This window comes from Dendropsophus ebraccatus, chromosome 14, assembly GCF_027789765.1.
Source record: "Dendropsophus ebraccatus isolate aDenEbr1 chromosome 14, aDenEbr1.pat, whole genome shotgun sequence".
In the NCBI taxonomy this organism is placed as follows: domain Eukaryota; kingdom Metazoa; phylum Chordata; class Amphibia; order Anura; family Hylidae; genus Dendropsophus; species Dendropsophus ebraccatus.
The window spans coordinates 10,233,795-10,250,404 of NC_091467.1; the positions used below are offsets into that span (position 1 = coordinate 10,233,795).

The window sequence follows — 16,610 nt, forward strand, 5'->3', positions numbered from 1 at the left end:
AAACACACAGGACAACTAAGGAGGAAACACACAGCCGGGACAACTAAGGAGGAAACACACAGCCGGGACAACTAAGGAGGAAACACACAAGACAACTAAGGAGGAAACACACAGCCGGGACAACTAAGGAGGAAACACACAGCCGGGACAACTAAGGAGGAAACACACAGCCGGGACAACTAAGGAGGAAACACACAGCCGGGACAACTAAGGAGGAAACCCACAGCCGGGACAACTAAGGAGGAAACCCACAGCCGGGACAACTAAGGAGGAAACACACAGCCGGGACAACTAAGGAGGAAACACACAGCCGGGACAACTAAGGAGGAAACCCCCAGCCGGGACAACTAAGGAGGAAACACACAGGACAACTAAGGAGGAGACCCACAGCCGGGACAACTAAGGAGGAAACACACAGCCGGGACAACTAAGGAGGAAACACACAGCCGGGACAACTAAGGAGGAAACACACAGCCGGGACAACTAAGGAGGAGACACACAGCCGGGACAACTAAGGAGGAAACCCACAGCCGGGACAACTAAGGAGGGAACACACAGCCGAGACAACTAAGGAGGAAACACAAAGGACAACTAAGGAGGAAACACACAGGACAACTAAGGAGGAAACACACAGCCGGGACAACTAAGGAGGAGACACACAGTCCGGAACTAAAGGAGCGACTCTGAAGCATTTCAGAGTCCTGGAGTGGTTGCCAGTCTCCACACCTCAACAAAATAGAAAATCTTTGGAGGTGATGTTACGGACCATAAATATTACCCCCCTTACCATTCTGTGAAAGTGGGAAAATGTGCAAAGTCGTCAGCTTATCAAATCCTTATTCCCCCCATTGTATGTCTGACACCATTCTTACAATTTATATATAGTTTGGTAAACTCATTGTATTACACCACCTGCACTAGCCCTTTGTCACAGCCATATTACGGCTCAGATCTACAATCACCATTCTGCAAGCTGAAGTCTACAATGTTTCTCTTGCCGAATGACTCCCCGGCTCACATGATGGCAAATTCCCCTCTTTACTCTATACCGGAATTCAGCATTATAGGAGTTCAGCTCAACTGCTAAACAAACCCCAGTGGGGGAAAGACTATCACCTTAGTGTTCCTTTAAGGGTGAACCCAACAAGGTTTTGGATTGCTTGCAATGACAAATTGGCAGAATTGTGAGCGCTGCTCTGAACTGTAATACAGGAGGTAATTGGATATAAACTGTATGATGCTGCACAAAGATGGACGTGCCCTGTATCCTATGGACAAGTGGTTAATTCCCCATTACTACTACATCATCATCATCATCATCTTTTTCCCGCCAGTCACTGCGCTTTACATACTCACAGCAGTGAGGACATCTGCAGGCTGGGAACATAGCGTCCTGCAAGGGGGGCTAAGGCTTAGACCATATCTACTGACACCACACAGGTCAAGGGCATGCAGGTCTTCAGCCTCGAGCAAGAGTACGGAACACACACGAAGTACAGACAGATCTAGGAACTTAAGACGTTTGCTCTAAACCTCCAGTCATTTAGACGATGGTCCGCCGAGACACGGAAAGCGTGCGTGTTTATGTCATATATTAGGAATTTCAGACAAACTTAAAAATGATTTGTGTGAACGTTAAACAGAGCTTTTCTATTCTGTACAAGGACCACAGACTGGTCAGACAGCAATAATAAACTCATGGGGATGACGGCTCTACTAGATAAATGGCTCGATGCCATGCTGTGCACGGTCATCAAATAGACGGCATCCCTATAGGCAAAACCTCTTATATCTAGAGGACATTGGGGTATTGTTTCCATTAAAAAGCATGATGGGTAATTTACCGGTGAGCATTACTCCACAGGACACACTCCCCTAGTGCATAATAAATATGGCTATATACAGCTCAATGGGCTGCCGGTGCCCTGTGGTATAACACTGGTAAGTGGACAGAACCTGGTGAATGTTATCCCCACATAGGATGCATAGTGTCACATCCCTGGAAGACTGGAAGAGAACTAAAGCCTTAGCTACATGTACATACAGAGAGCCATGATTCTCCTGGTGATATATTACATATAGAGGTGTGTAAAGGACAGGCTTAGGCCCAAAAGGACAAAGAGCTTGGAAAATGTTATAAGACAATATGCCATCACTGAAGAGTGAATCCTTGAGAGAGAAAAAAAAACTGGAGAATGGAGGAGGTCAGGGAGGGGGGATCAGCAGTGTTCACACATTGTGCCAGCAGGATATGTCCGGGACTTCTCACTCTTGGCCAAATCCTTCGGTCTCTTCTATTGCAAACAGCAATTTCTCCTTAAGCTGCTCAAAGCTTTTATAGGGTGGAAGATCCAGACGGTTAAAGCTGAAAGTAAATAAACAGAATTGATGTCACCGCCATTACTAGGGATGAGCGCAGCTGCATTTGCATTTAAGTTAGTAAAGGCGATTTTAAGAAACTTTATAATTGGGTTTATTAGCCAAAAAATGCATTTTTATCATGAAAAATCAGTTTGAAGCTCTCCCCCCTGTCCTCATTGTTCTCTATGGAGAGGGGAGGGGTGGAGAGAGATGAGGCACCAAAACAGGACAACAAAGAGTAAAGTTAAAGCTACATCACTGGGCTCTCTCCTCTGAAGTCAGCACTGACCTCTCTGACCTCTGAATACCGGTTTTCACACAGCTCCCACTGTGTAATCCTTTGCTCTCTGCTGGCGACTAATGTTCTCTGCTCCCTTGTCCCCCCTCCCCTCTCCCCTCTCCCCTCTCCATAGGTTACACAGGACTGACTGATGTAAAAGAGTCGAGATTTCCTGATAAAGAGCAGTGAATGAGAGAGAGCAGGGGGAGCCTGGGGAAAGTCCTTATGAAGGCAGATAATGGCATATTTGCCTAATAAACCCAATTACAGTTACTGTAAAAAAAATGAAATGACAGTGACACTTTAAGGTGTGGGTCGCAAGTTTGTGAATTTTATGCAAAAAAAAAAAAAAAACTTTTGAAAACTTTGCCTATGTCTGGCCATTACTCATCCATACAGTAAGACCATGTTACCTACCCCATATACAGCTGTTTTGGGGTGTGATGGATGGATGCCTGGCCTTGGTTTATCGCTTATCATTACATTGACTTATAGGGCCACTTAATATGGTGGTTATGGTGGTTCCCCTACAGGAGCCGCCCCTTGGCTGGGTCCTTCCCGGAGGGATATCTGCCTAGTCCTGTGTTTTAAAGACTCTTAAATGAGGCTCCACAGACTCTTCTTTTTTTGCATATTTCCCCATATAAGTCATGTAGTGATATATCCATAGTTATACATATATATATATGCCATATACATATTTACCATGTGTGACTCCTAGGCAGCCAGTTTTCTTTCCCAACCTTCTCAATGCAAAACTTCTGAGGGCCATTGCTCCCTATGAGGAAAGTAATTATATTGAGAATACAAAAACGCAACTATGTAATTCAGATGCTTTGTATTACACTAGAAACTCTATCCAGCCTATCCACTACCACTAGAGAAATTATCTGACATTAGTTACATTTCAATAATTAATATAGCACCAGCATTATTGGACAAGCCATGCTTCTTATGGTTACGGTCTTCTTGTGAATGAGATGGCTGAGGGACACCATATGCACATCACTGGATGGAACTAAAAGGGTTATTCTGACCGTAGACTTTCTTGGGCTATCCACAAGAATGGGCCTGAAGTGCATTCTCGTGTGTCATACCAATTGCCCAAAACCATTGAGGGAAATAGAGATGACAAACCTGCCTGAATAGTTTCATACGTCCACAGACACTACAGCCTCTACCGAAGTCTACATACCCATTAAATCTGCAAAGCCTCCGACTGGTAATCTGCAAGTCCCAGTAACAAACTGAAGGAGTCTCATGCGCTTCTCATTGTCAATTTCTTTAACAAACTAGAAGAAGAAAAATAAAAATAAAGGAAAAATAACACATATTTGCAAAATAACAAAAAAAAAAAACATTTAAAGCGTCAATATTTGGAACGGTATATACGATATGCAAAAAGTTTTATTTTTATTTTTCTGTCAAATCAGTTGGTGTCAGAAAGTTATACAAATTTGCAATTTAATTCTATTTAAAAATCTCTTACTTCCAGTACTTATCAGCTGCTGTATATCCTGCAGGAAGTGGTGTATTCTTTCCAGTCTGACACAGTAGAGCTCTCTGCTGCCACCTCTGTCCATGTCAGGAACTGTCCAGAGCAAAAGCAAATCCTCATAGAAAACCTCTCCTGCTCTGGAAAGAGGTGGCAGTAGAGAGCACTGGGTCAGACTGCAAAGAATACACCACTTCCTGCAGGACATACAGCAGGTGATAGGTACTAGAAGACTTGAGATTTTTTTTTTTGTAAATTACAAATCTATATAACTTTCTGACACCAGTTAGTTTAAAAGAAAAACACTTTTTGCCGGAGTACCTTTAACTGACTAAAACACCAAGTAATACAGTCAAGTAATGAGTTGCCATATCAAAGAGTGGCACTGTTTCTAAAAAGTAAAAAAAAAAAAAAAAAAACACACACACAACAACACTTTTAGCAAATAAGGCATTTTAATATAATAACAAGTAAAAAAAATCTTCACCTGCCAGAACCAAACGATTTGCTTGCTGGTTCTTGTATAGTGCCGGTAGATTGTGTTCCGCTGCCAATCATTCAAATCGATTTCCTGCATCCCACACAGAAGAACCTAATGAAGGAGGAGAAGACAGGCAATATGTATATGTTCTCTCTCTCACAAGAACACTTCATCTTACTGGCATTCTGCTATACTCCACTTACTTCCAATTCTTTGGCATCAAAGTACTGCAAGTACTGCTGGGGTAGAATTTCATTAAAGCCTTCAAAGAACGCCTGCGTCTGCTCCTCCACTCCGCGAGATAATCTCCACTCGGCCACCAGCCTTAGGTAAGCAGGAAAGCCACAAATCATTCAGCAAGCAATTCATAAAATTCCTAATATACATTGGTGTAATATCTGTGAACCAGTAAGATGAGGCGGCCCGGCACTGGTGATGAGACGAGCCATCAGACATAGATCTTACCTTATGTATTCTTCCTTGTTTTCCTCTGTCACCTGGATATTGCTCCCATTTGGTTTAAGGTCTTGGCTTTTAACCTCCCCAAGGAGCTCCTTATCTACCGAGAAGAACATTTCCAGTCCACACTCTTCTATATTGTTTTCCCTAAAAAGAAAAATAAATTAATAATAAATAATAATCATAAACAACAACAATATATGCTATTTTATATTGATTGATTTTCAATCAAAAATGGTAAATTTCAGGATATTTATGGCAATGGTTGTAGCATGAGCGTAATTACCACCGTAGCAGCCATAGCACTTGCTATGGGGCCCACTGCCTCAGAGGGCCTGGTGGCCCATTCCTGCAGTACACTGGACCCCCTGAGCCTCATCATTTGCAATACCTGGTGGCCAAACAATCCTCCTACAGTAGGTGCTGAAAACGTCCCTATAACTGTAAGCGCTCCTGACGAGCACTTGCAGTTACATGTTATAGGTTATGACTACACTTTTTAGGTTTTTGGTCAGTCGGGAGGGGTCCCAATAAAAAACTTGCTATTTCTAGTTATGCCCCGGCTATGTTTTTTCCCATGCAGTAAGGATGCAGCACCCTGACCCACGTGAACCTAGGAACATTGTCATAGTGACAAAAAACATGAAGGGTCCATTCACACACACAGAATCTGCTGCAGATATCAATGTAACTAAAGATCCTGTACGTGTGAATGGACCCTAAGATGGTACTTACTTGATCCAGATGAGAGAGTTGTAGAACTCAGGGTCTACCGATTCCAAATCCTTCAGCCCCACCGGCTTATTTAATATGCGTTTGTAGAATGGCAGGGAGAAACCAGTGTCTATAAATTTACCATGGAATAAAGCCTAAGAAAGAAATATGAGATGTTATTCCAATGCGGCGCACACATATCTAACCTGCCAATAGAAGATGAATGGGGCACCGTTCTCTTTGAATACTATATGGCTTATTGCTAGGATATGCCAGAAAATCCTGAACAGTGGAGGTCTGACTGCTGAGATGTCCGGCCGTTCAGAGAATAAAGGTCGCGTCAGTGTCCTCTCTTGGAGGGCAGTGTCCTATGTGCCGGGAAGGGCACGGCCCCTTCTAAGTGAATAAGGCCATGTTTCTGTGCCATGTATAGTAAAGCAGGTTTTCCCGCTCTCTAGGAAATCTTAGTACTATCCTGTTTACTTAAAGTGTACCTGTCAGCTGCAATTCAGGTTCCAAAGTGCAGGCACTGTTAGATGGCTGTTATGTTAAGAGGACACATGGTACCTTTCATCTATCAGTCTGTGCTTCCAGCTTACTACACTTTAGGAACTTGGGAAATCCACTCTGATATATGAAAGGTTTGGAACCTGAATTGCACCTGCCAGATTCTAGGATATTACTAAGACATCCTAGATAGTGAGAAAGCCCACTTTAATAGAAAGTAGTGTTGAGCAAGCACATAAATACCCAAGTGCTCGTAACTCAAGTCAAGTTTTTTCAATGCTCGAGTGCTCAACTCACGTAGCCAACCCCATTGAAATCAATGGGAGACTCGAGCATTTAAAGGGAGCCAATCGGCTAAATTGGGCTGATTTGGTTCCCAGGAGCACGTATCAACCAACCCTGCAGCAGCTTCCCGGGCACACAGCAGGTTCCCTTTAACCAGGTGCCCTGTGCTTGAGAAAGCGAAGGATACCAAACCAGGCATGTAAACGAAGTGTACAAAAATATACAGACCTGGCCATTTAGGCATGTGTGTCATTTAATGTTCCAACCTCAAATAGACCTGGCATATAACACCTGGACCTAATTTATCAAGTGGGATGCAAATCTGCTACTTCTCCACAGCGGAGAGACCGCTAAACTCACCATGGCAATGAACCTGCCGATAAAGCGGAAGTAGCGCAGATGGTCAGGGTTGATATAGGAAGCAGGGTTGATTTGCAAGCAGTAGTTATCTTTTCCTGCATACTCAAACAGGCAGTACATGGGGTTAAGAACTTCATGGGACAGAAGAAAGAACCATTCCCTGATAAGAAAAGAAAATAATATTATACATGTATGAGCTGATGAAATTTTCCATGTTTCAATCCATCGCTAAGGTCATGGCGTTACCTTGCGACACCTCCATAATCAAGCCCTTCCTCTCCAGGAATGATAATCCAGAGTCTTCTCCTCAGGTCTTGGGGGTTAAAGCTCATTATCTAAACAAGACAAGAAATTAAATGAAATGTATACTTAAAGGGGTACTCCGAGCTAGGGTTATTTTTAGGGTATGGATATCTCCATGGGTATGGAGAGGCTGCCGGTCACTTACCTCCCTGGTTCCAGTGCCGGGCCTCGGATCGTGCCGCCCCGTTCTCCCGTCCTGCTGCCTGGTCTGAGCTGCGGCTTGAGACATGACGTCTCAAGGCAGCTCAGCCATTGAGAGGTCATAGCGGGGTCCCGCCTCGGCCGCTGAAAGGCTGAACTGCCTTAAGACATCACGTCTCAAGTAGAGATGAGCGGACCGTCAGACCTCTCTCATCATGCCTTTGATCCCGGCCACATAGTTGCGATCCCGCAAATATGCAGCCAGGATATTCCAGGGAATTCAACAGCAGTTCCCTGGAATATCCTGGCAGCATATTCCTGTGAGCGCAATTATGCAGCCGGGATCAAAGGCATGATGAGAGAGCAAACTGCTTTCGGGAGAAAAGTCAGCGCAGTTCGCTCATCTCTAGTCTCAAGCCGCAGCTCAGACCAGGAAGCGGCAGCGGGATGAGAGAATGGGTTGGTGTGATCAAGGACCGGGCACTGGAACCAAGGAGGTAAGTGGATGGCAGCATCTATATCCAATCCCTCCCGGGCCATACAGTAAAAAGCACCCCAGCCCGGAGTACCCCTTTAAGTTAATAGTCCAACTCCATGTGATAGTCATGCGATTAATAACCTAACATTTTTGTAAATCGCTTCATTAACCAAAAATGACTTCTTATCCCTGAAATATAAGTCTTGGCCACGAGAGGTCTCCCTTCTCTGTAATCTGCTCTGCCTGGGAAACCTGTCTCCAGAGAGATCAAGACTAGTGCCATACTGTTCAAATTCGGCAACATTCTCCAAACCCGAACATTCAGCATTTGACTTCCGGCATCTGGAGAAGTTAAATGCAGTCGTAGGGAGTCCTGGAAAACATGGTTACAGCCATAGGCCATATCCATGTTTTTCAGGCAGCTCTACTGTGATTGGTCAGACAACTAAAAGGTGGAGTCCCGTGTGTGTACTACAAGTAAACTTTAATTATTCATTCACACAAACTACATTGCTTTTTAGACCAACGTAAAGTGGAGTTTATTACAAACCTGCTGGAAGGAATCCTCAAACAAGGTTTTCCTGTTGACTGTGATCTTGATGTGCTGCGGCATGAAGAGTTGCTGCAATAACATAGTGGACATTGATCAACAAGTAAAAATACTAAAGTAGCTCAAGTGTATAATAAAACGGAGAAGGCCACTTTTTCATGGAATTTTCGGTGCTAGTGTCAAAAGAGATTTCAGGGTATAAGTTCTGTATCCGGGAGTAAGGCAGCCATCTAAATACATGTACTCACCTGACACCAGAACCTGAAGTATTGCACCTTTGCCTTAAAATCCCTCACATACGCAATCTGTGGGCCGTTTTCTCTGTACATGGGGAGAAAAGAGAGACTAATGTGTGACTACTCCTTACAAATGTAAACTAATAAAAATAATCAAGTGTCAGATAAGCATTAGGCCCCATTCACATGTCATTATTAAAGGGGTTATCGAGGATTAGAAAAAACTCAGGTACTATCTCGTAAAAACAGCGCCACCACTGTCATCAGGTTGTATATGGTATTACAATCCAGCACCATTCAATGGAACTGAGATGCAAAACCCCAAACCTAACCTGAGGACAGGAGTGGCCATATTCTTCTAAACCCAGATAACAGTAACAGTATAGTACCCATTGATTTGTATTGATCCTTTAACACATCCGTAGTTTCTACAGATCTGTAAAAGCTAAGTGATCAGTGCCGCAAAAAATACTAAATACTAGCATGTCATTGTGCGGTATTATACTATAGTTGCATTACAGACCACCCATTCTAATCCCTGGGTCCTTGCAATACATAATGCCGCCTGTAGTCGCGGATCCGCAATTACAGATGTGTGAATGAGGCCCTCGCTCTCCCAATTATCGACGGACAACTCACAAGGCAGATTTTCCAGTTCGAGGATCAATATAAGTAGTGGTTCTTCTATTGTGATCTACAAAATAAGGAACTCCGTCCACTGTAAACCTCATCTCCCAGCCCTCTGGCAATGGCTTTTCATTCAGTTGCCTGAAATGCACAACAACAAAAAGATAGCGACACAAGTTACCACATAGCACAAATGATTGCGAATATTAAAAAGCATACATGATGCTTCCAAATACGCAACTCTGTCTTTCTGAATCAAGTAATTTTTTTATTATTAAGATCTGTACAATACAGTATATGAGTATATGAGTAACACAGTCATACAGAAGATTCTTAATGACACAATGACAAGAGGTTACATGCAGGTAGCATTCAGGAAGGTACAGTTCCTAACTTTTTTCTATTTTATTCATTAAACGGGGACCATTCATATGTAGTCAACAGCAAATACCGGAGGTAGAAGAAAAGGAAGTTCTTCCACTAACAGTTTCATGGTCCCATAGTAACATAAAAACCACAAAAAGAAGAATACCAGAGACTAAACCTCGTGCCATACCTCTCAGATTGCGTAATACCTCCTGCCGTCTCCATGTGCATTATATCTAAACTACATTATCATCCAGTCAGGTTATCGGGATAGCTATAGTGTCCCCACCAACGCCTGCATAGGGCTTCTACAGAGTTGCAAGAGGGAGCGTGATGGTAGTCCCGGTGTATCCACCCACTTACCCCAAATTGCTTCAAATTTGCGAGGGCAACCCCGTTTTAGATACACCCCCCTTTCCAGGCGTATCACCACATTCATCTTATTTATATACTCTGCGATAGTGGGGGCCTGAGTTTGGATCCATTTGGCAGCTATAGTCTTCCTGGCCTGGTACAGTAGTCGCTGTACTCCCAACACCGTATAGTCATCCAGGTTAAGGTGATCTAATAGTCCCAGAATACACTGTTTGGGGTGCACAGCAGTATCCAGCCCGAACACCTTTTTAATGAGAGCCAGCACCTCCCTCCAAAAGGACTCAAGTTCCCGGCATGACCAAAACATGTGGAGAACGTGGGCTTCGTCCTCCCCACATCGTGGGCATCTAGAATCCGTTCTGAATCCGATTTTTTTCAGCACCAGAGGGGTACGGTACACTCTGTGTATCAAGAGCAGCTGTGACATGCGCTGTGGTTCACAAAGAGAGAGCAGAGGCGTTAGCGAAAGTATCTCATTCCACTGCGCATCATCAAGTGGCCCCACCTCTGCCTCCCACTTAACCCTCGCTGCTAAGGGGACTCCCGCATGTCTAGCTGCCAGTAAGGTGTCATACCCCAGAGATATAGTGCCTCTTAGTGTACCCCTGTCTCCAATCTCTACCAACAAAGCATGCGTCCCAATAGTAAGTGGCGTGGCCGCATGCTGTGTCTGCAGAGCGTGACGCAGCTGCAAGTATTGATAAAACATAGTGTTTGGAAGGAGGTATTCCTCCTTCAACTTCTCAAAGGACTCCAATGCACCATCTTTCCATACCTGTGACAGGAAACGTATCCCCCTTCTAGCCCACGGGGTGAAGCCCTCCAGTTTAAATACCTCTGGAAGGGCTGGATTACGCCACAGAGGTGTAAAGACTGTATGACTGGGAATACCCAAAAGTGACTTGACTCTAGTCCACACTCTAGTCATGAGGAGTAATGTGGGGAGCACCTTGTTGCGAAGTTTAGTACAATTTGCTTCAATTGCCGCTATGGGCGGTACATGTCCTGTAAGCCCAGATGTCAGTCGTCCCGCTATGCCCACATCATCAGCCTGCCCCCACCCTTTAATATGCTGCAGCTGTGCTGCCAAAAAATAATAGAATGGGTCCGGAATGGCCAGTCCCCCGTCATCTTTCCCCCGATGTAGAACCTCTAGTTTTATCCTTGCCACCGACTTTTTCCATATAACCTCCCTGAAGATGGAGTTCATCCGCTTAAAGTATTTGGCTGGGAGCCAGACTGGAGAATTGTGTAGTACGTACAGCAGCTGCGGCATAAGGACCATCTTCAGCAAGTTACTTCTCCCCACCACTGACAAAGGTAATTTAGCCCATGCCTCCGCCTTTGAGGCCAGCTTAGCCATCAGAGGTAGCAGGTTATCGGGTATATAATCTTTGAGGCTTGCCGTGACTAGAATGCCCAGGTATTTGAATCTAGAAACCACCCGCAATGGAGCAGAGGATAATGCGCTGATAGGGAAGGAAGGGGTCAAAGGAAGAACCACAGACTTGTCCCAATTTATTAGGAGGCCCGACCTACGACCAAAACTAGTAATTATTTCCATTATGGGGCCAATGGATCGAGCCACGTCAGCAGAGTACAATAACATATCATCTGCGTACAGTGAGATACGTTCTTCCCCATCCTGCCTCGGAATGCCTACTATAGCGTCCGATGTCCTAATAAGGGCCGCAAGCGGCTCTATAGCAATTGCAAAAAGCAGCGGGGACAACGGGCAGCCTTGCCTCGTCCCCCGTGCTAATTTAAAACTCTGTGACAGCCTACCATTCGTCCTAATACGCGCCAATGGGCACGCGTATAGGAGTTTCACCCAATTCACAAAATTCACCCCAAACCCCATGTGTTCCATTACCCGCCATAAATACTCCCACTCGACGCTGTCAAAGGCTTTGGCAGCGTCGAGTGAGATCACGGCAGCAGGAGTATCCGCCGGGGAGTATGCCTGCAAGTTCAGATGTAGCCTGCGCAAATTGTGCGCCGTGGACCGGTTAGGCATAAAGCCAGACTGGTCCGGGTGTATTAAATGAGTAATTACTGTGGCCAATCTATTAGCTAGTACTTTCGCTAATATTTTAACATCCGCTGTTAGTAAAGAAATCGGCCTGTATGATTCCGGATACTCTGGGTTTTTCCCCGGCTTGGGCAATACAACTATAATCGCTTCCCTCATGGACGGGGGAAGCTCTCCCTGCTGTAGGGCAGCCTGGAAAGTCTCCAACAAGTGAGGGGCAATATACTCATTATGTCGTTTATAAAACTCCCCCGGCAGGCCATCTACCCCCGGTGCCTTCTCATTGGGTAGGGACTGTATAGCTGCCACTATTTCTTCTAGTGTCAAAGGCTCGTCAAGCTGACTACTGAGTTCTGACTTTAATGTTGGCAATGGGACACGCGCTATATAGTTGTCTATATCGTGATTGGCCCCTGCAGCAAGCCTGGAGGAGTAGAGGTCCTCATAATAGGAAGTAAGACAGTTCAATATGTCCTCATCAGTAGTGTGGGGCGTACCATCCTGAGCAACCAACTTAGCTATGTGTGAAGTGCCAGTTTGAGCCTTTACCACCATGGCAAGCATATGTCCCGCACTCTCCCCTTCATGAAAATATGTCTGCTTCTGGAATAAGCGCTTATCCTCTGCCACAGAGATCAGGTGTTCTCTCAGCCCCTTTTGCGCCTCCTCCCAGTGCCCCAACATTGTGGTAGTGGGCGAGTCAACATACGCTGCCTCAGTTTCAGTCACTCTAGCTTGCATAGCTTTCGTCAATGCCCTCGTTTTGGCCTTACGTGCACTAATTCGTTGCACGTAAAGGCCACGCACATATGCTTTCATACAATCCCAGACCATAATCTGCGTAGCGGTACCCCGGTTAATCCGGAAATATTCTGTAAGTGCTACTTCTAACTCAGCACCCGTATCCACCAGATTGAGCCAGAAGGGATTCAATCGCCATAAGTTGCCCCCCCGATATCCCAGTGATCCCCATTGAAGTTTAACATGCAGGGGCGAATAATCAGAGATACTACGGGGTAGATAAGTCACTGAGTGCACTAGAGGGGCCATACTATCATTACCTATAGCCAGATCAATGCGGGACAGGGATTTATATGAACTGGAATAGCACGAGTATTGGCGAGTGTCTGGGTTTCGGAGTCGCCAAAAATCACTCAGTCCCACTTCCGCTAAGGTTTTGGCCAAGGAGGTCATACCGGCTACACCAGCGCCCTGGCCTTGCGAGTGCTTATCTAGATCAGCCGACAGGAAGTTATTAAAGTCACCAACAAATAACGTGGGCAGGTCGGGTAGAGAGGCAATTATGGTCAAGATCTTCTTAAGGGTGGAGCAATTATAAGGGGGTGGGATATACAGCGCCACTAAAATAATGGGTTGGTTATATATGGAACAGTGCAGGCAGACATATCTCCCCTCCCCATCAATAAATGAAGCATGGCAGGCAAACACAACATTCTTATGAACCAGGACAGTCACCCCCCGGGCATGGGTGGAATAGGTGGATTGATAAATGTGTGATGCCCATTTCCGGGAGAGAACTGCCATGGTGTCCCTAGTCAGATGGGTCTCAGACAGACAGAGAATACCAGGAAGGAAGTCTTTCAGTACATTAAATACCGCACACCTCTTATTTGCATTCCCCACCCCCCAGACATTCCACGCCACTATCTGCACCTCATACACCATTGGTGGGTTTGTGTATATATGTGCATGATGTCACTAAGCCCCTTATGCCAGTTAATGGTAGCCAGAATCTTAAAATAGAACTGGTTATGGCTACAGGAGACAGCAATGCAAGAACTTGAACACACGAAGCTTGGCACGAGAAAGCAACTTAACTGAAACCAAAAAGAAAACATCGCCTCTCCAACAAGAGACAGTGGGGCACCTAGAAACCCAGGTCAGATGAGATAACGTCAGAACTTATCATCCAACTATACAGAGTAGTCGGGAAAAAAACAATTGTGTTTCTGCACAGTACAGCATCCTGCCTAGCTGTAATCAGAATGCAGTAGTGGATGCCTTACACAGCAAACTTAGCAATAGTGTGATCTGTGTCTGCTCATCATCAGTAGTTACGGAGGTATCATAACAGTGCGCATGGTGCAGGGTAGCAAATGATGGCAGAAGTGAAGGCATCAGCAGCAGAGCGTCCACTTGACAAACATATCTCAGTTTTCTCTAGCCGCTCTTTTAAGATGTTGTTCGTTGTCATCCAGCCAGTCCATGGCCTTCCGTGGATCCTCAAAGAAATGGACGGTGCCTAGAGCAACAACTCTGAGCTTGGCCGGGTATATCATAGAATAGATCACATTTAGGGCTCTAAGCCTCCGTTTGATATCCATGAATTGCGCTCTCCTTTTTTGCACTTCAATCGAGAAATCTGGAAAAATGGATATGCGGGACCCATGCATAGTCAGGTCTGGATGATCCCTTGCAGCACGCAATATGGAATCTCTATCTTTAAAATGCAGGATTCTCATCAGCAGAGGTCTAGGAGGGCCCCCCGGTGGTGGTTCTCGGAATGGCACTCTATGAGCACGTTCTATAGCAAATAGTGGTGATAAGACATTCTCAGGGAACTTTTCTTTTATCCATTTCTCACAAAAGTCAATCGGGCTCCTCCCTTCTGCCTTTTCAGGAATGCCAATAAATCTCAGGTTATTCCTACGCATCCGATTTTCTAAATCATCAGATTTGGAGATGAGCAGGGATACATTATGGGCAATTCGTTTCATGTCCCTTGTCATGGGGGGTAGTTGGTCCTCTATATCACTGACCCTAGTCTCCACCACAGTGATCCGTTCATTAGATTTGCGCAAATCCTGCCTGATAAGGGAGACTTCCTCCCTGATAGTCCCCATACTGCTGCTCAGAGCCAGGACTGCTGTATAGACGTCTTTCAGGGTGGGCTCATTAACTGCAGCAGCAGCAGGTGGTATGGCCGACTCAGAGCTCACAGACAGTAAGGAGCTGGGGGATGGTGCCGCTTCTTGACCGCACACTGCCGCAGGCCAGGCCGGGACCGTGTGTTCTGTGTCCCCCTCTATATTTGGCTCCGCAGCGGGCCGCTCACTCACCCCATGCTCAGCGCCGCGGGCGTATCTCTCCAGGCGCGCCACAACCTCCTTCATCTTCTCCCCTCCGGCGGCGCCATTTTGTTTATGCGGCGTCTCCGTCCCGGCTTCTTTTCCGCTTCTGGAGCGGGTGGATTTTGTGTGGACCATCTCTGGTTGCGGTCTATAGCGCTGCTGGGACGATTCCCCTCCGATCTCACCCCAAAATGAGGCGGTTAGCGAGCTGCAGGCAGGATAAATGGCCGGATACTAGGCAGGAGCTCCTGAGCGTGCGGCTGCTCACATCCCTGGTCAGGCCACGCCCCACGCAACTCTGTCTTTCAGTCCCTGTTCTTACATATGAATTTGCTTGCAGAGGGCAAGGCCAGTATAGGATACACACCAAGATGAGATTGTGATACAAGCTAGTCTATGAGAGGCTGCCCATCTATGACTATTTTTATGATGCCTTAAATGAGGGCAGCATCAACTAGTGACAGAAATAATGAACAGATCGGTGTATTACGAATCATTCTGTTCAGCCGTTCTCCTAATATGCAGGAGAATAGGATTCTTGCCACACCCCTCTCCCCGCCCTCCAGCTGCTGAGTAAGAGCTGACTGCCTATACACAGCATAGATAGATAACTGCCAATCAGCAGCTATAGGATGAAGTTTTCTTCATCTCATGAATATCCAGGACTATTGAGCTCATGCACATAATGAAAGGGACTACTTATTGTCCATGTTATTCAGGAGGATATCTCCAAATCAGCTGCACAGAACAATGTAAGTGATACATCATTCTGTTCAGCTTCTCTGTCACTGGTTTATGCTACACTGAGATAGGACACCAAAAACCTACTGACACAGTCTTTAAGAGTAATGTCAGTCAAACCTGACCATCTAATGTGCATGGGGGTCTACTTACTACTGTCTAATGGCAGATGATGAAGTTAGGGGAGAGATTTCATCATGCCTAATGCTTATGTGGGCTTATTTACTTTTCCCCATTGAGAACATTTGGATACTCAGCAAGTGTGTGGAGATCTGTAGCTGTCTAGAATGTATATAGCGCTCACACACAGAAGACATTATTGTGCCTTTACCACTCACACTCACCCCTGATTTCTTGGATCCTCCCATTGAGTTGTCCGTGTTGTGTGATTCACAAAATACACTCTACCGTTTCCGTCTGTCCGCTTTTCTGTAATAAATCACACAAAGCAAAAACACCTAACGGTCAAATAACTGCAAACATCACGACTTCTCTATCTTCGTAGTTTGCAAAGGTGAAAAGGGTCAAAATGGTTTTATACTTACCCCATCCAGCAGGTAATGGTCCCAAGGGGTCATACTCCTTATTCTGACTATAATCTTGGTTCTGGAAGAAATTAAACAGAATAGCTGTGAATAATAAACTCAATGATCACATAATGTCAATTTTGAATACTGGTATACAATAGGATGCCTCTTTAGCCCACCCACCCCAACCAATGCTGACA

General features: G+C 45.3%; 1 protein-coding gene across 2 annotated transcripts in view; it reads right to left on the reverse strand.

The window, feature by feature from the left end:
• Positions 1-814: 814 nt before the first annotated feature.
• The window catches only part of ITCH (itchy E3 ubiquitin protein ligase), a 43,648-nt gene continuing 27,852 nt past the window's right edge, over positions 815-16,610 (reverse strand). For both annotated transcript variants that reach the window (XM_069953912.1, XM_069953913.1), the window contains exons 11-24: positions 16,429-16,489; positions 16,228-16,312; positions 9,290-9,418; positions 8,663-8,735; positions 8,415-8,486; positions 7,189-7,277; positions 6,943-7,102; positions 5,812-5,945; positions 5,083-5,223; positions 4,821-4,941; positions 4,624-4,728; positions 3,837-3,933; positions 3,347-3,419; positions 815-2,365 (exon numbers count right to left, since the gene is read on the reverse strand). In XM_069953912.1, coding sequence (XP_069810013.1) covers positions 2,266-2,365; positions 3,347-3,419; positions 3,837-3,933; positions 4,624-4,728; positions 4,821-4,941; positions 5,083-5,223; positions 5,812-5,945; positions 6,943-7,102; positions 7,189-7,277; positions 8,415-8,486; positions 8,663-8,735; positions 9,290-9,418; positions 16,228-16,312; positions 16,429-16,489 — 1,440 coding nt within the window. In that variant the 3' untranslated portion in view covers positions 815-2,265. The remainder of the gene's footprint in view (positions 2,366-3,346; positions 3,420-3,836; positions 3,934-4,623; positions 4,729-4,820; positions 4,942-5,082; positions 5,224-5,811; positions 5,946-6,942; positions 7,103-7,188; positions 7,278-8,414; positions 8,487-8,662; positions 8,736-9,289; positions 9,419-16,227; positions 16,313-16,428; positions 16,490-16,610) is intronic.